Genomic DNA, 25,328 nt, shown 5'->3' on the forward strand with positions numbered 1-25,328 from the left:
AACACACACACAAACAAAGATAAATGTGAATAATTCATTGTTCAAAAAACAGTTCAGATTCAGTTTCCTGTAGTGCATCATGTGTTTTGTCATGTGGAAAAAAATGAAAACTTCAGCCTGTATGATTTAACTGCAGTTATTCACAGTCTGAGACACTGAAAATGTTTTTTAGAAATGCTTTTTGAAATGTGAGGGTCCAAGGTGACTTCAGCCCGCTTTATGGATATCAGCATTGCATTGATCTCCAGTCACTTCATAGCTCGCCTTACAGATATCCATCGCACCCCCGTCGGCCCCTGACAGAGCAGAGTGAGAAAGCATGCGATGTTTGGTCAGATAAATCACAGCGCTTTCATGTTTCTGAAGCTGCTGCAGCATTCATCATGCACAGAGCGATGCTTTCTAAAGTCCTGCCGGTTGTTTCTTTTTCTTTTTTGGGGGGATGTGACCAAACTGTGAAATAAGACGTGAATGCGAGAACTGAATAAGATAAAGAACTCGTGAATAAAACGCAATGATTCATCCTATCTTCGTGTTCACATGTGAAATGGATTCACACAATTAGCATGGCGTGCAAAGGTACAAATATGACGCTTTGAGGTTTGAGTGATAAACTGAAGGCAGTGGATACAAATCTGATGGGGTTTTTTTCTGAGATTAATTGGGGCATTGCATTTTAATTTCCTCCCTTTCTCCTTCTCCAGCTGTTGATCTAATTAGCGGGCTTGTTGGAGACTTTGGGTTCTGCCTTTAAAAGCTCCCTCAGGCATGACTGCAGGGGGAGCAGAGAGGCAACAGGATACCTCACTGCAGCATGTGGGCGTTTATCTCTTCCACTCATCTCCTCTGTTCATAAAGAGCTCTGAGAGTCCAGTTTGCTCAGCTTTTTGATCAAAGTCAGATCTTTTTGTGTTTTTTTCCTCAGTCCACTTTATATTCAGACTGGTAAAGGTGTTTGATTTGATCTTTTGTGTGTGATGGTGGACTTAGTCTTAAAAGTAGTCAGTCAGTGGGCTTTGGAATAGTTTAATTTATGACTGGTATTTTGCTTGCTGGCTGACTAGCTGACAGTATCTCAATTACTGAGGTTTGGGATACAGAATAAATGCTATATCACTATATAGCATTTATTCTGAACTAACTAAAGCACAGTTAATTTTTTTCTGACTTTTCTGAATGTTGATCGCAATGTCACCCAGACCCCAGCAGCCACAGAGGGATTTTAGCTCGCTTACAATATTCAGTCACCAAACCATCTATGAATCGCGGCTCATTAGCAGAGGACCATCCTGCTCTATGAGTCATTAACCCATCAGCTTTATTTATAGACAGCCTCAGTCAGTGCTGATCATTACTGACTCCTGGGACAGTTTTATTGTGTTTATTGACATTTTATTCTCTATTTATGGAAATAACAACAGGTTCATTTTGTTTACTGAAAATTGAAACATGTGTTGGAACTAAATAGATGAAACTTGGCTTCCTTTTATGTCACATGTATCATGGACATGGTAAGGGTTAGTCAAGTGGCATGCCACATTTATTTATATATTTATATTTAATAATTCTGATTCATTTCATGATTATATTTATTATACTTTTTTTTTAAATTTTTTAAAATTTTATTCATTTTATTACTAATTTTCTTTTTTGCATTTTCTTTGGAATTTCTGTTTAATAAGATAAACTTTTTATTTATTATTTTTTAAAACATATTATGTTTTATTTTCTTTGTGCTTTATCATTTCTCTTCATCAGTTCTGTTTATCTTCTATTTTTTACAATTTAGAATTCATTTTACTACATTTAAGCTTTTTGAGGGTTTTATTATCACAAATTTGCCTCTTTTTCTTTTGATTCATTTTATCTAATAATTTATGTGTTTTGTTCCTTTTTACCTCTTAATTTTTTACTTTTGCCTAATTTTGATTAATTTCATTTTATGTTTAGTATACACTCTGCACATTCTAACTTGAAAGTTAAATGTAACTTTTTATTTAATAATATTTACTTTTTTAATTTCTAAATGTAATATTTATTTGTAGTTTATAGTTTATAATTTATAATTATTTATAAATATTAGCTTTTATTTAAGATTTTTCCATTATATTTAAGTTTTTACTTTGTATTTTATTATTTTACTTTTTTTATTTTTAACTATTATTGATACTTTGATTACTTTATTCTATTTCTTCTACTATTGTTTGACAGTTGTTATTTTCATAATCTATTTTTTAATTCAATTTCTTAATTTTTGTTTCAAACTTTTACCTTGTATTTTTTATTCCATTTTTAATTTCATTTTAGTTGTGAACTTTACATTTCTGTTTGAATATGTGACAAATCAGACGAAAACAATTTTCATTAGACTGCTTCAGTAAAGTAATAGATTACTTTAGTGTAGCCATCCAATGTGCGCATGTATGTGCATGTGTTATGGCCCCGCCCCTCGTCCTGACGTCACCACTCCTCTCCAGCGTCTGTCCCCAGTCCTCCGGCAGAGCGGAGCAGAGACGGACGGTTCAAGGGAGTTGAGATCGCCTGTAATCGTTAAAAACTTCTCGGACTAGAAACAAGCTCTTACTTTTTCTTCTCACTAATTTACCGTTTATAAAAACAAAAAATTGTTGTTTTTTTTTAAGGCAAATGTCGCTGGAAAAAAGGGGGAAAAGCAGAAGAAGAACCGTCGCGCGGCTCTCCATCAGCTCCACTCTTCACCTTCACTCGGACCGTTCTCTGAGCGCACGGGAATTCCAGCCAGCCGGGAGGTCAGTTCACATTACAACCAATTTTAGAATTACAGCCTCTGACTCTGTTTCAAAGTACTTAACCGCTCAGTTTAGTGGCTACCTCAGCAGAACTGTGCATGGAGACAAATTCGGCTTTACTCACATGATGATACACGTTATATTAATTTATTCAGTTGCGTTGCTTCACACTGACTTTTTATCCCCCATAATGACTTTCTATAGTGTTTTACTAATATTTAATAGCATTTTCTCTGATAAGTTGTTTTAATGGTGTATAGTGTATATTGTTATTTTATTTCCTCCAACATTTTCATGTTTTCCTTCGTGACCTTTTTGTCTTATTATTTTATATACTGTCTTTAAAGCGGTGGTTCAAAAGGAGAAGTTCAGCAGCAGCACAGTAAAAAGTGACTGGAAATGGCAATTTGGCGATTAGAGCTTATTGTCACGCGTGCACACGCTGTTATGCGCGTGCACGGCCCTCTCCAGCACCTCTTTAGCCCTGCAAGTAAGGTCATCTGATAAGCTCAAAATCCTCTCCCTCTCAGCTTCAAGGTTTAACAGGAGTGTTTTCCATGTTAAACACTTCTGCAAGAGACCTTTTGTCCTGTTTTCACCTATTCCTCTTCATCTGCTTGTCCTCCTCCTCTCTTTTTGCCTCAGCATCCTCCTGACACATCTTCCTCCTTTTGCACTTTTTCCCTGACTCTTCTCTTGCTGCATTCTCCCTTTTCCCCCTTTCTTTTCCCTCTGGTATTCTCCCCCTCCTGTTCCTTCCCAGCCCTGCTGCATCCTTTTTCCCTGCTCTCTTCTCCCACTTGATTTTGACTGCCTACTCTTGATCCATCTCTTTACTCCCTCAAGTCCTCTTTCTCTTCTCCTCCCTATCCTCTTTTGTCCTTTTATTCACCTCTGTCTTATAAACCTTCACTCCCCCTTTGTATCCTCCTCCTCTGTCCTTTCCCTTTCCTTCATTATTTCCTGTCTTTTCCTCCCTCTCATTTTCCTCCTCTTCCCAGCCTCCTCCACTGAATCTCAGTTAACACACCTTGCCACATGAACCAATCACAATTAAACTGACATCACGTTCATGCTTCCCACACCATAAAACATGGCATACTTAGTTTTTATAGTCTGCAAATTGGTCATCATGACCTCGTGGAACGGGTTGCTGCCTTGAAGTTAGATAATCGCGTTTTTACACCTGAAGCTCTTCGGGTTGGTGAGGAAAAAAGTCCAAAAGCAACCAATTATATTCTCATTATCTCCTTCCTTTTAAAAATGGAGCTCTGTCACATTAGCACATCCTCTATTATCACTTTAAAATGAGCTAAACTCCTTCATGGAATTATAAATGCTGCTAATGTCACCATTAGCTCCTTTTGCATTTTCCCTGAATAATCACTTTTCCCCATCACTCAACTCTTAATGCTTTGTAAAGCACCGCTTGGCTGTTTTCCTGCTGGAAATCGAGACATCGGAAGTGAGTTATAGCAATCAAAACACAAATTTAAGCGATTTGCCGCCCCGAAGCTGACCGGTTGACGTGTGCAAAGTGCCACTTCTTCTTAAACAGCCGTTTGCTGAAGAACCTCCTTCAGCGCGGAGGAGGAAGTGACACTAAAACTGAGCACTTAGCGAGCCTCGTTTACCTGGAAATTCATCCCGAGGGGGCGAGAGAGTGGCGATTGTAATATTTTATGGATGAATTTCTCCGGTGATGAACGGCGGCATTTGAGGGCAGAGCATTTCTGCAGACTAATGTACTTGACCACATGCCAAGAGGAAGGCTTTTTTATTTATTACTTTATTTCTGCGGGGCAGAAATGAGCAGGTTGGCAGAACGTGGTGCTTCTCTGTGTGCAGACTTAAAGAAAAGACGTTTTAAATGTTTTCTACAAAACAGAAGAAGTCCTAGTATTATGGTTGCCCATAATACTCCTTTATTTGCCTCGTCATCATATTATTTGGAGATTTTTCAATAAAGAGTTGAGCCTTTAATTTGATCATTGATGTTGTGCTGGCTCATTTTAAGCTAAGAGAAGATTAATTTAGGTAAATAAAAGATCCCTTTAATGTATTTAGCACACCGTGATATAACAATCAACTGTAGCCTTCGGTCTCATTGGTAGTTCAATCACTCGCCTTGAAGTTCAGAAAAGCTTACATTGGGATCCGCCCACTTTGCTTAAGGTTGCTGAAGATCATTGACTTCTTTTCCTGTGTGGATGCCCCCTGATCCATCTAGGGTTAGGGGTAGATTTAGCATTGTCATGTTTGGGAAAAAATTGATTATTTAAAATGTGGTTAAATTACAAGATAATCCTACTCTTAAACAGGTGGTTAGAAGTGACTCAGGTAGATGGACAGGTAGGTAAGAAGACTGTTTGGCAGACAGGCTGATAGACCGATAGGTGGGTAGATAGTCAGATGGATAGGCAGGTAGGTATGCAGAAAGAGTGATAAACAGGTAACTAGGCAGTTAGGTAGACAGATGAACATACAGATAGGTTTGCATATAGGTAGGTAGGTTGGTCGACAGATTGATAGATGGGTAGGTAGGTAGAAAAATCACACACATACCATAAAAAGTAAACAGATTAAATACGCAATTAGTTGCATATATATATATATATATATATATATATATATATATATATATATATATATATACAGGATCGAGGGATTACTGTAAATGGACTGACAGGGACATTTCCACTTACACTGGTGGATCAACAACTCAGCATCCAGAGTATCTTAATTATTCCCAGTAATAGAATCAGAATCAGTAAAAACAGAAAATAAATGGATGCCTTGCAAGTGTGATTCACTTCCACATTGGCTTCACTTTATACAGTCTTTACGATCAGCATTTTTTGGGGGCAGTTTAATTCCCTGTCCTTTCAGGCTCCTAGAAACATCTACGGTGGCCCACAGAGACCAATCATTAAACTCCTGTCCAATCAAACCAACTGAAAGAGAAGGTGAAACCACTAATTAGTGGTGACCGTTATCCTCATTCATTTTTAATTTCATTTGGCAGCATGCAAACTTCCAAGGACATCTTTGCCCCGGAGTTCTTGCTTCATTTCGACCACATCGCAGGTGTAAACACACGTCCCCTGGTGCATGCTGGGGGCAAAGCTGCATCGCCTCGGGCAGGCCTGGTCGCCACTTGACTCAACTCGACCTAATGTGTTTGCGTCTCGAGGTTGGCACTGAATTAAACCCGAGAGCCTGTTCTCAGTTTCCTGCAGAACAGATGAAAGAGCTGACATTTAGTGGAGCTTAAAGTCGAATCAGACTGGCTTTTTGATGGCTCCAGCTTCACTCTTTTGCCGAAAGAGGTGTTTATTTTTCACATTAATGGAATGTGGAGGTTTTATCTCATGTTTACTGTTTGAAGATTTAGCTAACAAGCCTATAAAGGTGTTTTTATTTCATCTTACTAAACTGATCTCCGAGAATTACAGCACAAGAGGAAGTGAGGAGCTTTCTTTGGGGTGCTTGATCTTGATTTAGGAGACTTTTAGTCCTGCATTGATCTGACATTGCTGCCTACAATAGATATTGTAGGTTAAGTTTAAGGCTTTGTTTTCCTGCCAGCAGATGTGTGCTGCCCATCAGAAACACCGATGATGGAAAAATGATAAAGTCTCCATGAGCATATGGCTGCTGGAAATAGTCATTACAGTTACATTCATCCACAGGGATTTGGACCGGCCCACTCTCGGCTAATTAAACTTTCGACTCCCCGATGTGCTCGCCGCTCCTGCGCTCCATCAGCCTGACCGAAATGTGTGGATAACTCGTAAACATTTTGACAACTCGCATGTGAATGCAATGCAAAGGCTGGCCAAGAAGCGCGCCGGCAGCTCACTGCAAAGCCTCTAAAAGATGCTGTTTTGGCATTTTCACTGCCTCTGAATTGGAAATTTATCTGCAAACATGAAGTAGAACACAAGTGGGAGAGATCATTTTGCTCTCTGTAGTTGGAGTTATTATTTCTGTATCTCCTCGGTTCTCAGAGGCGATCAAACAAGCTTGTTTCTCTCTTGTCCTTTTAATGACTTGTGTCATTTTCCTCATCAGATCCTAGATGGGGGTTTTTCTTCCCTGACAAAAGTTTGAGCTTCTAGCACTCCATTTTTCTCAGAGCTGAACCTCCTGCAGTGAACTCCCCCTCCCTCACCTGTATCTGTCAGAGCCATCCTCACCTCCCGCAGCATTTAGCACTGATCGTCGTGGCATTATATCAAAGAGAGGACACGGTATTTTTGTCTGCTGGCTTGTTATTGATAGCAGCCGAGCCGGCTCGCTGAGTGCTCATTTTTGAACAGGAAGGAGGGGTTTTATTGATGAGCCGCACGCTCAGGAAAATTAAATGTCACCTCAAAGGAGTTTGACCGGCTTTCAGCGGGAGCTTCCAGGTGAACATTTGCAGCATTAAGCAATTCCCCCACTTTCTCTTCCCTGCACACTCCACATCTGAGAGTCCACCTCCGCTGCAGTTTTGTTTAATCTCCAGAGAGGCAGATGTGAAAATATCAGCAGGTTTGCAACGGAGCAGCTGAAAAACTCAAGGATAATAAACACACGCATGAACCAAAAGACTAGAGGAAGTTTTGGGGTTTTTTTTTTCAGCTTTAATGGAGATAAAATGATTGTTCATTAAGGTAGAGTACTTAGTGTTTGAGCCACTGTAGTAGAGCTGAGCACAAAAAGAATAACCAGAGAACATTTCAACCTTGACAGTGGCGAGGATGCAAGAAGCCCTGCTGCTCAATATGCTACTGCCCAGATAGATAGGAGACAATATGCACCCCCCTCCCTCCATCACCACCTTCAGAAACCATGGTGGGTATTGGCAGCCTCAAAGAATACAATAGGACGATCAGACTATTGAAATCACCCAACCCTACACTGCAATATCTTTTGTTCGCTCGTTCCTCTCCTTACATTCATCCTTCTTACTGGCACTAATCACTGACTTGGTTTCATCAGTTTATACTGTACTCTAGTATTCAATTGGGTTTTTGTCCCTTATTCCCAGTGAAATGCTGGCGTGTCTTAGTCCACCCCAAGAGTTTAGCTTTGTTTTCTCTCCTGAGAATCAGGCTAGAGATGCTTTTTTATCCTCTGAGATTACTAGGCAGTCTTCTTCTTGTTATAGTTTTGCTTTTCTGTCTTAGTGCAGAGTTTTTAAAACTTTTTTGTGCCTAAGGCCCATTTTCACAATTTCAAGACTTGCTTGTATTCATATCTGCACAAAATATCCTCAGATCACATCAGGTTTCAGGGAGAATACTGGAGCCTCTTTTTCACTGGAACCTATTCAGTTCGGCTCAACTCGACTTGGTTTCAGTCGTTTTCCATTACAATTGTGTGTGATGTTTGATGATTGAGAGTCTGGCAGATCCTATGTGAAAAAGGTAGGTTATTCAAAACATTAGGAGCCGCACCTGTAAAACCTCTGTCATCTCTGCTTTTGAGCCTGGATCTTCTGTTGTCTTATGAAGGCATCTTTGACTGCCCTTTTGCCAGATCTGGATCCAGCAAGATGCCTTGTCGCCAGTCTACTAGCATTTACCTTGCCTCCATCACCTTATCCAACACTTTCACACTGTTCGCAAATGGCATATCTGCCTCTGGAGTGGGATCTAGCGCTCTTTAAAATACATTTTTCCACACGGGGATTTTTACTTTGCAAGTGCCTTTTCAGCTTGTTTGGCGACTTCCTCCATGGTCTGAGAGCTGCTGATGTCACGAGACAGAAGTTGCATCGCCCTCTGCTACCAGTTTTTCTCCTTGCTTTAGGTGGTGGGACTTGTGCACTGGTGGTTAGTCGTGGTTTACTCCACAGAAGTGTTCATTACTCCTCACTGTCAATCAGCGGCATTGATGTGTCACACTTTAATAAGTCCTACCATGCTGTAACTGCAAACAGTCTGGGTTTAGCTGGACTTCCCCTAGAAAGGATTTTTAAAATACTAGAAACTGGTTGCTTCCTTGCCTTTTTTTGCAGTGTTATATCAAAATTGGTTGAGGCAGGACACTCAGACACAGCTGCATTTGGCTCAAAGCACACCATTTGGGAGATCCTTATCATAGGGTGTAGTTGGTAATGGCTGGTTCCCCCCTTGTGCTTTAGAGCGCCTCACAGTCCCTGATTTAGAAACTAGTCATAATCTGAGGCTGAAAACACCCCTCTTTGCTTAGAATAATATTCTGAATTCTGACTCATTCTCTTAATTCTGATGCTTCCTGCTATCAAATTACTGCTTAGTCAGCAGTGTTCGGCGAAAAACTGACACACAGCCATGTTTCTGACAGGTGAACAATGGCTGTAGGTTGATTTAGTCGAACAAGCCCCTGATGAGTCCATCAAATCCACCTCAGCTTCATCTGAATACTTCCTCAGTGGAAGGTTATACAATAACGGCATGTAACAATAATCGTCAATGCCAGACATTGTTCAAAGAGAGCTGAGATTTTCACATAGTTGAAAATACAATAATTTCAAAAGGAGTAGGGACCTTAGACAAAGTACTCAGTGTGCACAGATACACTGAAGTTGTGAATATCACAATTTTACACTGAGGATTAACCTCCAACCCAGATGAAGCTCAGTTTTTGATGCTTTGCTTTTGGTTTTCTTTCAGTTTGCAAGCTTTGATGCTGCGTGATGAGAGGGAAGACAGTTTTTAGAAGAAGTTTTATGTTTTAAACCAACAATTTTGTCCTCCAAAACTAGTATTGAGCCCTCTCAGGAACCTCTTCCAATAGTCTTTTTGGTTGAGCAGCTGCTCAGAGGAAGCAAAAAGCTGGTGTACTCTCAATAATGCATGTCAGTAGCTACTAATAATACTGCAGCTAATTTGCTGTGTTGTCTTTAGTTGTGCGTGAAAGCTGCAAAGCATTACTTTATGAAAATGAGCTGCATGGAAATCCACCTGCACACATTACAGCTCTAATAATGACAATCAGTGAAAGGCATTTTCATGGCGCCTCCTGCAGTCTGTGTTGCTTTAATCAGATTAAAATGGCATCATTAGTGTGCAAATGCAAATGTCCCCACTGTCGCCGCTCGCCACATCCTGCCGGAATAATAAAGTCTCGTGGGACGTTTTTGCTGCAAAACAATTTCTTGCCGCCCCTCTAATCAGATTATAGTCCTCTGTTGCCTGTGTGTTTTTCAAATTTAATCACAGCTCATTTCTGACAAGGAAGTTGGTAACTTGCTTGATGTGGTCTGAGATATAAAATAAGCACTGTGTGCAAACAGCCTCTGAGATTGGCCCGCAATTTTTTGCATTTCTGTATGTGTATGTTCAAAAATGCTACATGTCCTGAAGTATGTGAACAGAACTGTCCAAATATTTGATAATTAAATCAGTCTTTGTAGTTTTTCTGCATTTTTGTGGTTTTGTCTCAGAACAGGATTGAATGCAGGTATATTTTAGATATTCTCAATACTAAATGATGCCACCAGTACATAACAGACGCTTCAGTTTACAATTTTGTTTTGTTATCATCCATCCATTCTGTACCGCTTATGCATTTAAAGGTCGCGGGGGGTCGCATCGATTTAATCAGAGGTTTTGTAATATTGGATTGCAATGTGAATATGGACCTGAAGCTGCATTAGTTTGGTGTAGAAAAACTCAACCACTACCTTTAGCCCACTCACACAACATAAGCTGTAGTTTCTGGCTAGTGTGATGACTACAGTTTCTTGGACGCTGAGTACTAGCTAGTTGTGAAACTCTTCCATCCATATTCTACCACTTATTGATGTCCAGGTCACGTGGGTAGCTGTCTAAGCAAAGAGGCCCAGCCTTTCCTCTCCCTGGCCTCCTTTAGTTCTTCTGAAGGGGAATTGAGGCAATCCCAAGCTGGTCAAGGGCTCACCTCAACTCAGGAAGCACTCAGGATTCATTTAGTCAGATACTCAAACCGACTCCAATACACTTTTTAGTGTATTGGAGTAAGGACTCTACTCTGAGCCCTCTCAAACGGTTGAGCTCCTCACCGTATCTCTGAGGGAAAGCTTGAAGGAAGCTAATATTGCCACTTATATCTGTGAAGTATCATTGAGCTCATTCTTTTGATTGTGGCTGTATGACCGGTCAGCAAGACTCCTGATATACAGTAACAGATCGATTTAATTTTTTTCCGTAAATCCTACGTCTAAAGGACTCCAGATGAAATTATACACATGCACACTTGGTATTAGTATTCTCTATAGTCATTTCAATTGTATAAATGTGCATTACACCATTTCAGTTTTTTAGATTACTTGTTCTTTTTGTGCGTGTGTTATTTTTAAGAGACTCCTTATTTCTTTAAATGTATTTAACTCTCTGTTAAATGAATATGTTACAACACTACAACGCTTCATGAAGCACTTCAGTCAGTCCACACTAAGTTTCCTCTTTTACCAGCTCACTGAGCTCATCCATGTTATTGTCCAAACACCTCCCATTCCGCATGATGATCGCTGGAACAGCTCCAACTCTGAAACCTTGTTGTTTCCTTCTTAGCTTTTGAGGATTGTGTCTCATTTCATTTAATAAAGATGGGCAGGGGAAACATATCTCCAAGCTAGTCAGTGAGCCTGTTGAGTTAGTTGCTAAGGGGACAATAAGTTTGCAGTGTCTTTTCAAAATGTTGCGCCATCTGTTTGTGTCTTGTAAAGGGTCTAGATTTAAATCTGGGTTGGAAAAGGTTTTTACATCCATGGTTTTGAGCAATCAGCTATCACATAAAGGATATCTAAATACTCTTTGTCTTTGGATTTGTGTGTTCTTTTTGTAGTTTGACTCGCTTTTTAGAAATATCTACTGTTTCATGCTGCAAAGTTTTGAGGATTTGGAAGCGATAGAGGTGGTATAGCATGCAAAGAGTTTTCTACACTCTGTTATTCCTGCGAAGAAATAAAAGTGAGGTTCCCTTGTTCTTTACAATATGTTCCTGACCTTCCTCACTGCCACTGTGACTCAGAACTTAAATCTGTTTTGGATTTATTTCTTTATTGCTTTTCAATTGTTCTCATGAATCACATCTCTTTTTCTCCCCGACTTCAACACACTTGCTCTTTGCATTGATTCAGAAAAACACTCCCTGTTCATGCTGGGGCTCATTTCTTTGCCAGCCTTATTTTCTGCTCCTGCAGCTTTGACCTTTGACTATGCTACTGATGTAGAAAATTAGCATTGCTTCTGGAAGTTGCACCAGATTTACTTGAATGCCTAAGTGAGTGTTCTTGAATGTTTATAATTGGCTGGGTGCTCCCATCCAGTCCCTAAATCCTTTATGTTTGTTTCCCATTCAGTTGAAAAGCTGCCGATGAGCCAACATTTTTTTTAAGTACCGGCCATGGCTGCCCATCGAATCATCAGAGTGACTAACAACAACCACATCCTGCCTCGATGTAAGTCTGAGGGGACGCTCATCGACCTCAGTGAAGGGGTGTCCGGGGCCAGTCTCAGCGATGTCAAAGGTCAGTGTCCAACTGCAGCCACGCCACTTTTGTGCAGTTGCAACGCGTTTGTTGCCCTTTGAGGTCCAAACCCATGATTCGTTTAAAAAAACGTTTCATTAAATTTCACTTGAAATCTGGAATTTAAATAATTTGTTTTAATTTTTATGCTTTTCATCTTTTTGCAGTTAAATTATTCAGCTAAAAATAGGTTTATTCATTTCCGAGTTCTTTCACTTCACTGGTTTCATCTCATTACAGCTTTGTTTACATGCTCCATATACGCTAATGAGGTGATCTAAATATAGTAAATTATGCAGTAAATTATGCGCTTCATCTGATCATACACACCTGAGAAAATATAGTTGGATTCAGATTATTAGAGACAAGCTTTTGGTTGTTCTGTGGGTACTGTGGCTATCTTATGATCTGTTTTTACTGAACCACTGACCCATTTGGATACAAGTCTCTCAGGGAGATCCAAAGTACGACTACCTAATTAGCTCAACTGGTTCATTATATCTGTCTCTGATTATGAGACAAGCACTGTTAACTACAGCACAGTGATTAAGTGCACTTACCTAAAGTAGGGCCAAACCAGTTACAAAACTCTTTGCAATCAGGACAACTACAGTGTAATCTCTTTTCCTTTTCAGTGCCTTCTCCGAGTGCCTTAAGGCTGGACACTTCAGCCTCCTATGGAGCTGCACAGGAAGTTGTTGCCATAAAGGATTATTGCCCGAGCAGCTTTACCACTCTCAAATTCTCCAAAGGTGATCGTCTGTATGTGCTGGACACATCAGGGGGAGAATGGTGGTATGCCCACAACAACACAGAAATGGGATACATCCCAGCCGCATATGTCCAGCCGGTCAGCTTCAGGAACTCTTCGCTGAGCGACAGTGGGATGATTGACAGTGCTGGGGAGGGGTATGAGGATGGACTAAAGGAATCTGGAGGTCTCGGAGAGTGGACAGCAGTGAGCCTAAGGCCCTCTCCAATTTACAACAACAGCCACTTTTCTGCAAACCCCTTTATCTGTCCCTTAGATCAAAACTGCAAAGAGGCAGATGTGAGACACTCCGCAGATCTCAATTTCTTTGATGCTCTGGCATCACCATCGACATGCTCCACCTTTAGTACTAGTACAATCGTGAACAATGGGTTTCACAGCTATAATTTTAACGGTACTAACCCTATCAGCCCCATCCAAGAGATTACACCTAACCTCCACAGGGATAATCCATTTTTCAGGAGTAAGCGTTCCCACAGTCTGTCTGAACTGTCCGTGCTACAAGCACAATCAAATGCAACCTTACCTTCTTCTGGATTCTTCACGGGCCTTAAGGCTCCGTCACCGGAGCAGTTTCAGAGCAGGGAGGACTTCAGGACTGCATGGCTAAACCACAGAAAACTAGCCAGGTCTTGCCATGACCTTGACTCTCTTGGTCAGAGTCCAGGATGGGGGCAGACACAGCCGGTGGAGACCAACATAGTGTGCAGGTTGGACTGTAATGGAGGGGTTGTTCAGCTTCCAGACACCCACATAAGCGTGCACATTCCAGAGGGACACGTTAGCCATGGAGACCACCAGCAGATCTCCTTGAAAGCCTTACTAGACCCTCCTCTGGAACTAAATAATGATCACTGCTCTACCATAAGCCCTGTGGTGGAACTCAAGCTCAGCAACATGGAGACCAAGTCTTTCATCACGCTGGAGATGAAGGTATCAGTAACTGTGAAGAGAGAGAGCTGTCACACTGCTGAAGTGGTTTGTGTTCGTAGTGATTTTAAAGAAGGGCCTTATACACCAATCCCTAATGCTTACATATACAAGGATACAGTGCAGGTACAGCTGGATAGTCTCGAGCCCTGCATATACGTGGCTGTTGTGGTTCAGTCACAGTACCTCAGCCACAATACAACTGTTTGGGACCACGTGCAGAAGAAGGTAACTTTGGGTGTATATGGACCCAAGCACATTCACCCATCCTTCAAGACAGTTGTGGCCATGTTTGGGCATGACTGTGCTCCTAAAACCTTGCTGGTAAATGAAGTCGGCCGGCAGTCTAGCTCAACTCCGCCAGTGGCCCTCCAGCTGTGGGGGAAGCACCAGTTTGTTTTGGGATACCCTCAGGACCTCAAGGTTGGTTTGTACTCCAACATGTCCAACTACCAGGTAAAGGCAAGCGAGGGCGCTGGCATGATTCGTGGATTTCAGGTAAAACTGGGGAAAGTGAGCAGACTCCTGTACATGATCACATCGCACAACCCCAGCAGTATCTCAGACTTTACTCTCAGGGTCCAAGTCAAAGATGCCCTCGATTGTATCCTGACTCAGTTCTGCGTCCAAACCCCACAGCCACCGCCAAAGACAGGCGCAAGGATTACAGGCCAGAGGAGGTTCTTGAAAAAAAAAGAGGTGGATAAGATTGTCCTCTCACCTTTAGCTGTCACCTCAAAATACCCCAAATTTCAGGAGCGGTGCATTACAAACCTGAAATTTGGGAAACTGATAAAAACAGTTATCAGACAGCACAAAAGTACCTATTTGTTGGAGTACAAGAAGGGGGATGTTATTGCCTTGCTCAGTGAGGAGAAAATCAAACTACGAGGGCAGCTGCGGACCAAAGAATGGTACATTGGATACTATCAGGGGAAGGTGGGGCTTGTCCACGCCAAAAACGTTTTGGTTCTGGGTAAGGTCAAGCCCATTTATTGGTGTGGACCGGACTTAACGACCACAATGCTGCTGGAGCAGATCCTGAAGCCTTGCAAATTTCTTACTTATATTTATGCGACTGTGAGGACGGTTTTAATGGAGAACGTTGGTAGCTGGAGGGCATTTGTGGATGCACTTGGATATGGGAATTTGCCATTGAATTATTTTTGTCGGACTGAGTTGGACAATGAACCAGAGAAGGTGGCATCAGTTCTGGAGAAACTCAAAGAGGAATGTACCAATATGGAGAATAAGGAGAGGAAGTCCTTCCAAAGGGAACTCATGATGGTAAGACAGAGTCATGGAAGTTTTGGTATTAATGTTACAGTATAACGATATAATGGATGATATTCTTGTTTGTCTATTGATAGATGGCTTAGACCAATCTTGGTGAAGCTAAATAGCTTAAAGGATTTTGTGACAGTTGGTGGAATATAACTTTATTTCTTTGTTTTCTGTAAACTGATTGAAACCTGAAATTTCCATAACTTACGTTGTTTTTGTAGTCCTTTATGTGTTGCATTTTTCAAGAACACAGACCGGTCATTTCCCACTCATAAACCTAGCTTGATTGATCTGCCTCACATAAGTATATCTGATTTTTATTGGCTTCATAATATAGACATTTGCATAATAAGCAAAAGATCCCTGATTTAATGCCAGGAGAAGACAAAGATTGTGGCTATCAGGGTGCTATTAAGGGTATCCAGTTTTTTAAAAATCTGCTAACCTGATAACCAGCTAACGAAAGCCCTTCCTGTCTCATGAATTACTACTTTTGTGGCAGTCCTCATTAGGGCTGCTGAATTATGGCAAAAATGCTAATCACGATTATTTTCACTGAAATTGAGATCTCGATTATTTGACGATATTTATTTAACAATAACAATGTATTGAATAATGACTTTAAAGATTGTCAAAAAATAATATAAAATAGTGTGCAAATACCGATAACAGTGCAAATGTTTGCAATATAAATGAAATGAAAAATGTAAACATTAATGTTTAGTGAACTTTGCAGTGTTGCTCTGTGGTGCAGCTACGACACTGTAGCTTACACACTATGTCTAATTGATCCACGTCTGACTCCCCCAACCCATAATGTTTCCACACCACTGAAGGTTTTTTTACCTCTCTTTTCAACAACGGCAGTCACTCTCCTCTCCAAATAACTTCTGCTTAGCTTTCCGAGCTTCCCTCGGGTCCTCTTAATCAACGGTTCCCAACCCCCGGGCCTCGGACCAGTACCGGTCCGTGAGTTGTTTGGTACCGGGCCGCGAGAGTTAAGGCTCAGGTGTGAAATGTATAGTTTTCAGGGTTTTTATCGGTTTTCAGCGTTATTTTGTTATCGTTTTGATCGTTAACTCGGTTTTCCTGGGTCTTTTCACGTGTGTTATGAATAAATTTCATTTTTTTCGGTACCGGTACTAGTTTTATTTTGTTGCATTTATCCGCGACACCTTAAAGGCCGGTGCATGAAAATATTGTCGGGCATAAACTGGTCCGTGGCGCAAAAAAGGTTGGGGACCGCTGCTCTTAATTGTTGTGACACGTGTTCGAAATGCAAAGAGGTGCGCTCGATTTGCCACACGGAGCAGCGTGAGAGTAAAGCACGAGGGAGGGGCTAATAATCGGCTCAGTCATTTTTAATGATCGTTGAAAGCCCAGATCGTAATCGAGATTAAAATTCGATTAATTGAGCAGCCCTAGTCCTCATCCTGCTGCTTCTCCAGTGAGTCTGTCATCCAGTTTCACATCCAGTTTCACTATCTTGCTAGTGTTGGTCCTTGTTGGTCTGGAGATCTTGAGGAACCTCCAGCAGATGGAGGACTGGTTCATAGTCAGCTACTTCAAGTTTACTGAGGCTGCAGAGCAAAAACAGGATGTCCAACTGCAACAACAGTGCTAATGAATTTGGAGTTTTGGACACTTGAATACCTGCCTAGGTATTCTGTTTGGCCAAAAAAAAAAAAGACTTGCAGGGAATGTTTGAAAATGCTCTTTTCTCAGGCACTGCCTTTGAGTGCAAGACATTTAAACTTGAGTGCCTCCCATTTTCACCAACGTACCATGGCCTCATTCTCCAGGACTGTGCACTCAACAGTTGTGAAACTCCATCCTTTTTGTCTACAAAAGGTGAGCTTAAAAAACAAAAATCTTACACTGTCTATTAGAGAATGAGGTCTTGTCCACAATGGGAAAGTCATTTAGCTACAAACGTATTCAGAAATAGTAATAATGCTGATGACAAGTTTTGGAGCTCAAGGTGACATCTTGAAAAAAAAGCAGCAAATTCTCACATTTAAGTTGGAGGAAAAATGGACACTTCGCTGCATAATCCCTTTGGAATAATGCAAGTTCACAATCGATACATTTTCCGTTATCAGAGCTATAACATAAAGGCGTGAAATGAGTGCCATTCCTCTAATCCTCCAACAGTTATAGACTATTGAAGAATATATTCAAGCTCAGCAATTCATGCACTTCATTAACATATCAATAAGTATGGGCTTTTATTCTGAAATGTGGCATATTACAAAGTGTGAGAGGGCTGTCAGTTGATTGCTGCATCATTAGGTTTGCTCCCCGTCCCTCTTCCCCGCTGTTTTTCTTTCCCTTTCTTTCTCCCCTTTCTTTCCCCAGTCAAGTCTGTCCCGTATTTAACAAGTGAAAATAAAATAAAATAAACAATAAAAGGTGAATCAAATAGACCATTACGGCAAGGCTGGGGTGGTCCATTTGGTAAAGTAAATCCGTAAGCCAAACGGGACAGGCAAAAAAAAAAAAAAAGGTTTGCTCTGTGGTGGCAAAAAGAATCATGTCTCTCAGCCAATCAGAAGAAGTCGCCATTTGATTTATTGCTTCTTTGCTGGAACAGCCATCAACATTATGTCTATGCACTACTGTAGTAGCCCACAGTGTGACACAGTCCTGGTGTGAACTGGAAGGATTTGAGAGTGCGTGCTCACGCACATGAATGGTAAACAACTCATCTTAGAGCCTGAGGTGGGCTCACAGTGGAAACGGCCATCACATGAAAAATGAAGGCGAAAATAAGGAAGAAAATCCTGTAAAGGGAAAGCACTGAAATGAACCTTAACATCTGCAGTTTGGGGTAGGAACGGCTCTGTGAGGCACATGCAGGGCGGCCTTGATGTGTTTTTCTTCTCCAACATTGCTGGCACCCTGGGGGAAGCAAAAGTAGTCCTGAGACATTTCCATCACCAAACGGCATTATTCTGAAAGTACTTCTGCGACTGCTGCTTATCTGAGCAGAGTTGATGAAGCGTGCACGCGCTGTTGCTACAGCTCGGTGCGACTGCAGGTCACGGCCGCCGGAGCAGGTTGAGGTGGAACGCCTTCCTAAATGGGATTTAGAAGTGTAGCTGTTGCTCATTTTCTCCTGATGCATTCTCCCTCACTGTTTTGTTTTGGGGTTTTTTTCCAGGGTAACTTGATTGTAGCTGTATGGCTGTAAGTCATATCATCAGCCCCATAATCAGCCATCCTGCAGAGGAGGAGCGCTCTTTTATGTTTCATAAAAGGCTTTTATTCTGGTGAATACCTTCAGCCCCTGTTTAGAGCTGGGCGATATAAGATTTTTTCATATCACGATATGTTTTTTTTTTCATTTCAGGCGATAACGATATCTATCACGATATAAGCCAAATAACTATATTTGTAAGATTTAAATGTGCCGTTGCTCACAAGTAAAATGTGAAATAATCAGCAGCTTGTTTTTATTTAAATATTTATTTCCCATAATAAGTTCAACAGGGTAGATGTACTTAAGGAACATGAGACTTTTTCAGATAAATAAAGGCAAATATTGCAAACTACACAAAAGGCAGCCGCTAAAGCGTTTAAGTTTCAAAATAGAACAAACAAATGGTAAATGGCCTGTATTTATATAGCGCTTTACTAGTCCCTAAGGACCCCAAAGCGCTTTACATATCCAGTCACCCACCCATTCACGCACACATTCACACACTGGTGATGGCAAGCTACATTGTAGCCACAGCCACCCTGGGGCACACTGACAGAGGTGAGGCTGCCGGACACTGGCGCCACCGGGCCCTCTGACCACCACCAGTAGGCAACGGGTGAAGTGTCTTGCCCAAGGACACAACGACCGAGACTGTCCAAGCCGGGGCTCAAACCGGCAACCTTCCGATTACAAGGCGAACTCCCAACTCTTGAGCCACGATCGCCCCACAGACTAAATTGTCAATTCCACTTAGAAACAAAATATTAATTCTAAAAATAAATCTTAGTTTGTTTTACAGAAGAACAGACAAAATTTACTAACTTTTGTCAATATCAAATAAACTGAGAACTAAAAGGAAATTCTCAATCTCTCCTTGTTGTATAGCTTAGCTTTTCAAACAGTTTTAACAGTTACTTTAGTCTGACAAAAGCCGAATGACGAATTAGCGCTTCCAGTCAGAGACTGAGGCTACGTCCACACGTACACGGGTATTTTTGAAAACGGAGATTTTCCGTTTTCGTTTTAAAAAATAATCCCGTCCACACATAAAGGCAGAAATGAAGGAAAACGCTGCTATGAACATGCCAAAGCAGCAGGTGGCGCTAGATTCCTAACCGTGAAGAAATGTTGGCCAATCAGAAGTCTAGAAGCCTCGGTGGGAAAAAGTAAACAAAGCTGGGGCATAGAAGCAGAACCGAGTCGTATGTGTGGACGGACAGTAACTGTGTGTATATGTAAGCATTTAAACACTGCAGAGAGTAGAATTAACAGTAACAGTATTGTAGAAATTCATTTCACTGAAACAATAACGTGGCGCACAGTGTGACGTCAAAAAATGTGCACACCTTTGACGCTGCCCGTATTTCTCGTCCACACGTAAATGCAAAAACGGAGTTTTTAAAAATCTCCGTTTTCAGTGACCAATAACGCCGTTTACGTGTGGACGAAAGGTGCAAACGCATAGAAAAATCTGAGTTTTCAAAAATACCCGGGTACGTGTGGACGTAGCGCATGCACCAGTTTATTGTATTTCCAGACTTGCTTTCGGCACAATTTACAGTGCACGCTACTCTGTTTTTTGTCAGACTTGAAATAGCCGAAATACCTTCACACTACGGAACTTCTATGGCTCTTCCGTTCGACAATCTCTCCGGCATTGGAACCATCATCTGTTTTCTCTTCGGTCACACTCGGTTGATTTTTCTCACACTCATTTCCTCCATTACCCGGGTGGTACGGTGGCTGGCTGCTTCCCAAACAAATACACATGTGCGGCTTGGCACTTGTGCTGTACGTAACAAGTCACGTGACGTGAAGCTGCAGCTGTGATTGGTTCGGCTCTGCGCTACGTAATTTGGATTGGCTGTTGTTTTTTTTTTTGGTTTGGTTTTTTTTAAGAGGACAAGAGCGGCGAGGTCTATCGCGATAGTTTAATTTTTCTATCAAGAAAAGGTTATATCGCGATACATATCGTTATCGTTCTATCGCCCAGCTCTACCCCTGTTGAAGCTTTCCAGTTTGCTGTGTGGACAAAGTGTGTCTTGGCTTTCTTATCTCTGAGCCAGACTTCATCCTTGACTCCACTAAACCTTTTTTTTTTTTTTTTTTTTTTTAAATCTTCGCAGAAAAATGAAACAAATACACGCACGTCTGTCACTGAAGTCCAGCAATTTCCTTTCATCACCAAGGACAGTTAGAAATGTGTCCCGCTGACCTCAATAGAAAGATTTGTCCACATGGTTTACAGAGTTAGACTGATGTATTATAAGGGTTGTTTTGTTTTTTCTGTGTGATCTAGCTGAATGCTGCTGCAGAAAAACAGCCTTTGACCTGTTTTGACCAACAACAACCTAAAAATGTCTGATTGCTAAGCTCTTTGAACTGAATTACACTTAAAGTCTCTTTGAAAACTGAAATCTCATAAAACTAGCCTGTGTCTCAGGCCTAAAAGCTCACTTTAAAAACATATTTAAAGATTTAAATAATACACTACCGTGCAAAAGTATTGAGCCAGCCTTGAGCTATTGTCTTGAGCAATAGTTTCTGGCTTTCTGAAGGTGTTTCAAGGTTTTTTGGGGACATTGGTTACTTTTTCACTAATTTCCAGTCCAGTCGTTGTACTTGCACATTGTTTGTTTAAGCCACTTAACAATTAAAAAAAAAATATGACAGGGGTGACATAGTGTTGTGTTTACACATAAAAGACAACTTGGCAAAGAACCTTTTTTAAAATTGTATCTTTAGGCACTTTGTCAATAGCAGCCTGTCACAAAAGCACAATTTTCACGTTTCCCAAGTAGCTGTTACTAAACAAGGCAAACAGGGGGGAGCTGAGGTATCCCAAATTACACAAGAACTGGAGTGAAAATCTGTGGCAACAGGTCTGATGGAGTGATGAATAAACATTTGATGTTTTTGGTACAGATCATCTTCAATATGTACAGAGGAGGTGAGGATCTAAAAACAGTGATCCCAAACACACTGCCAATGCAGTAAAATCATACCTGGATAGAAAAACACACAGTGGAGCACTATCAGTCATGGATCGGCCTCCCTGAGCCCGGACCTCAACATTATTGAAGCAGTGTTGGGTCATCTTGAACAGAACAAAAGGCAGAAACATCCAAAGAAGAGCTCTGAATGCCCGTCAAGAAGCCTGCAGAACTATTCCTGAAGACGACTTAAAGACGTGACAAGAAAGCTGCCTAAGAGAGTTTATGATGGTGCAAAGAAATTTAAAGAACATTTATACCTTTTAAGTACTCATTCATACTCTAGGTCAGTCTGATATTTAAATTTTGACTGTAACTTTTTGTGTTCCTCACTAGAAGAGGTTAAAGTCTTTAAGTTTCAATTTTCCTCTCTGTAAATTTTACTGCCTCTTTTTGCCCTCCACAGTGGATTTAAGGCATGGGCTTCTTTATAGTTTGATAATTCACAGGGAGCTGGTTGATGTTAATATGAGGTTAAGTATTGCTGAAAACAGCTGGCGGCAGTTGCAGCAGCTGGTGATGAACTGTGAAAACCAGGATAAATTAGGTTTATGTGGCAGAGAAACAGAAAACCCATCTCACAGATCCAAAATGATAGTAAATATTCCTCGTTTACATGCTTCAAATAATTTGTGTTTATGTATCAAAGAGTTTTTTTCTTCTCCTCTCACTTAAACCAAAACATGTTGTTGACTAACTCTGCATTTGGATGATGGTAGCGTTGAAAAACACGAGTCTGATCTCAGTCCAAGCATAGAAACTGCAGATCGTCTTAGTGCCGGTGTTGGTATGCTTGACACCCTCATCTTTCATCAAATAAATAACCAAAGAGATACTTTATCTGAGTGAATACAACTTTGAAAGTTTAAAAATTTACAGATGATAAAAGGTGATGAAGTCAAAATATATGTTATTGCAGTACTCATCATATCACAAAATGCTAAAAACTACAGTAATATCGTATCGTGGGTGAAATATTGCGATAGTATTGTATTGTGGTGTGCCTGGTGATTTCTGCTTCTATTGCCATCAGTGATTCCAGTGAGGAAAACATTAGGTGGGCTACACAATATGGAAGATAACCTGGAAGTTTGAATCTTTCTTGGCAGGCAGGTTTTTATATATATATCAATGAATGGACAGATTTCCAATATCCAAAATGTCTTTTCTTGTTTTGGACTTCAGGTAATCATAGCTTCTGTGGGTTTGGATAAGGTTTGGCTGCACAACAAGATGGCTCAATGAGTAGATATTTCAGTATTTAACCAGCTGCCTGAAGTGGTGCTTAATTTTTTATGTGCATTATACCGCTAGTCATTATCTTTTATCTTCCAGAACAAAGGCGTTTGACTTTGGTACTAAATTTACATCTTTTATGGTTTTGCCTCATAGCATTGGTTTTTTTTATTGGACAAATGAGACTGAGTATTATGATGCTGTCACCATTTGTTTGCCTAATTTGTCTGTTCAGTTGATGAGGTTTTATGGTGTATTTGTCATCATACCCTGAACACAGCTCATGGACTCCTTAAAACTATCTCTGGGCTTTATGTCCAGACTCATCTGGACCTTATTGCCTCCTGTTGTGAAAAATTCCTGCTGCAAGGTTTTCCCCAGAGAGCGGTGAATTGTGTTAATCAAGCTGCAGGAACAAAAGACCTGAGGCTTGAATTACCAGATCTTCTCCTCAAAGGAAAAAATTGCTCGTCTTATGTAATTGTTACTCAACAAAACACTGAATGAGAACCAGCGGCTTCAAAATCCTCGATTAACAAACAAGGCATTCATTGTTTTCTCTGGCTTTTACTTTAGCTGGACGAGATCTGCAGGAAAGAATGCCAGATCCACAGTAATCGGTGTGTCCGAATCAGGATACAACCAGCAACACAGGGATTATATGACTAAATATGTTGTGGGTTTCCTATAATCAAATTTAGGTCATACTAAAGGTCACTTGTGTATGTTAATGACTTCCTTGGACAGATGTGTGAGGAAAGCAGGATGAACAAAGACGGGTTAAAGATTGATGATCGATGATGGGTACAAACTCTGGAAGTAAGTATCTACATCTTGATGGGATGTCATTGGTTCATTGTGCTGCCCTGTGGTTTCTGTTATAAGAGAGGAGGATGGAAATTATCCTTTGAGGGAACAGTGTGAGAGCTGATAAAGTGAAGAAGAATTTTAGACATGAGTTGGTAAGAACAGGTTCCTTAAGTGGAACAAGTAAATTTAAAGTTCCAAATGATCTGATTTTTGATAATAGCATTTGAAATAACCCTTCTGAAATGTCACATTAACATGATTCCTCTTTATAACTGAAAAAGAAAAACACTCCACGTAGCTGGTACGAGGGGTAGTGGAGGCTCAAAAAAACACCTGACAGTTTGGAAAAAAGTACATCTTTTTACTCTGTGGTTGGTTAGGCATCAAAAGCATTGCGGTTAGGGTTATATTTCAGCGTAAAAAAGAAGATTCTCCTCGACATCAAATGTTTATTAAAAGTTCTAACTCGTGTAAAGGTGACAATACTGGTGCACGTTTTACATACCCTAAAGCTTGCTTGACTTTGAAATGTAACTATAGGCTGCAACAGCTTGCACAAACAAGTGGGACTGCTTTCTGCTTCACTGATTGATGCCTCTCGTGTCTGTCAGTAGATAAGTGGTGAGGCTTTTAGCTTAACCTTTAAAGAGCCAGCCTGGCAAATTATAGCACACAGGTATTCCAAGTCCTTTTATAAAATTAAACATAAGCAGCAGCCAGGTGCTGCTAATCAAATGCACTTGATTAAGTGTGAGCACCTCTATGAAAGCAGAAGGTTTGGCAGTTTGCTGGTCTGAAGCATCCAGGAATGGACGTCCCAGCAGACCGTCAGACTGTGCAGTGCCCAGAGAAAGTGCAAAAATACAAGAGCTACATCTTAGACTCTACAGACCTCAGTTAGCATGTTAAATGTTAAAGTTCACGACAGCTTGTTTAGGAAAAAGACTGAACAAGTATGACTTGTTTGGAAGGAGAAAGGTTCATCTTGGTAAAAAGAACATGGGAGCACAGCTTAGGTTTGCAAAGTACAGACAGAAAACAAAGTGGAGATGTTTGGCTACAGTACACAAACCCAACTCAGCTTATCAGCACAAACACCTCATACCAGCTGTCAGCACGGTGGTGGAGGGGTCATGATTTGCGTCAGACTATGAAGTCCTCTGTATACCAAAGTATTCTAGGATCATATGCGAGGCCATGTGTCTGAATGCCCAGACCAAAATGGGTCACGCAACAGGATAATGATCCAAAGCACAGCACCAAATATACAACAAAATGAATGAAAAAGAAAATAATCAGAGTGCCTCAGTGCCCCAGGCAAAGTCCAGACCTCAACCAGATTGAAAGGCTGTTGCGGCACATACAGCACCTCTCATCCTGTGACAGCTTGTATAGGCTTCAGTCTAAATGCAAACCTAACCAGGAAGTGAAAGACAAACTAAAAAATCTATTTGTCTGAAAACAAAGTGCCAAACAAAACTACTGAATCATGGAGTCCAAATCACAGACTCCAGGCTGTTGCTAATTTGAATTAATGCCATTAAACACAGTGTTCATTTTGTAAATTATATTCCCTTTTAAGGTGAATACCTAGTGACTGACTATTAGGCATGTAGCTTTTCTTCAGTTTGTGACTCATCATGCCTGGTTTCAAAAATCAAAATGCAGAAATTCAAGATGAGACTTTGCTAAGCAATGTTTAATGTCACACTGGCTGGAATTATCTTTTAAATTAAGTCACAAGATTGTTCAAAGAAAGAGCGTGTGCTTAGCTCCCATAATTCTCCTCTCACTCCTAATTAAGGTGCCATAATTGTTCCACCAACATTTTCTTTTAATCCATTTTTTT

The 25,328-nt window shown here is 40.7% G+C and overlaps 1 protein-coding gene across 4 annotated transcripts in view; it reads left to right on the top strand.

Annotated features, from left to right (window-relative positions):
• Positions 1–2,487: 2,487 nt before the first annotated feature.
• Positions 2,488–25,328, top strand: part of LOC146642059 (SH3 domain-binding protein 4-A-like) — a 50,412-nt gene continuing 27,571 nt past the window's right edge. For 2 of the 4 annotated variants that reach the window (XR_014909646.1, XM_085398619.1), the window contains exons 1-3: positions 2,501–2,768; positions 12,085–12,252; positions 12,888–15,241. Coding sequence is in view for 3 of the 4 variants with exons in the window: in XM_085398619.1 (XP_085254745.1) it covers positions 12,129–12,252; positions 12,888–15,241 (2,478 nt within the window). In the remaining variant the exon portion in view is untranslated. Of the gene's footprint in view, positions 2,769–12,084; positions 12,253–12,887; positions 15,242–21,365; positions 21,987–25,328 lie in introns of those variants that run through there. The other 2 variants (XM_085398620.1, XM_085398621.1) reach the window with 2 other exon arrangements.

Source organism: Rhamphochromis longiceps, linkage group LG23 (genome assembly GCF_057381845.1).
Source record: "Rhamphochromis longiceps isolate RC_006_pf linkage group LG23, R_longiceps_female_GT1.1, whole genome shotgun sequence".
In the NCBI taxonomy this organism is placed as follows: Eukaryota; Metazoa; Chordata; class Actinopteri; order Cichliformes; family Cichlidae; genus Rhamphochromis; species Rhamphochromis longiceps.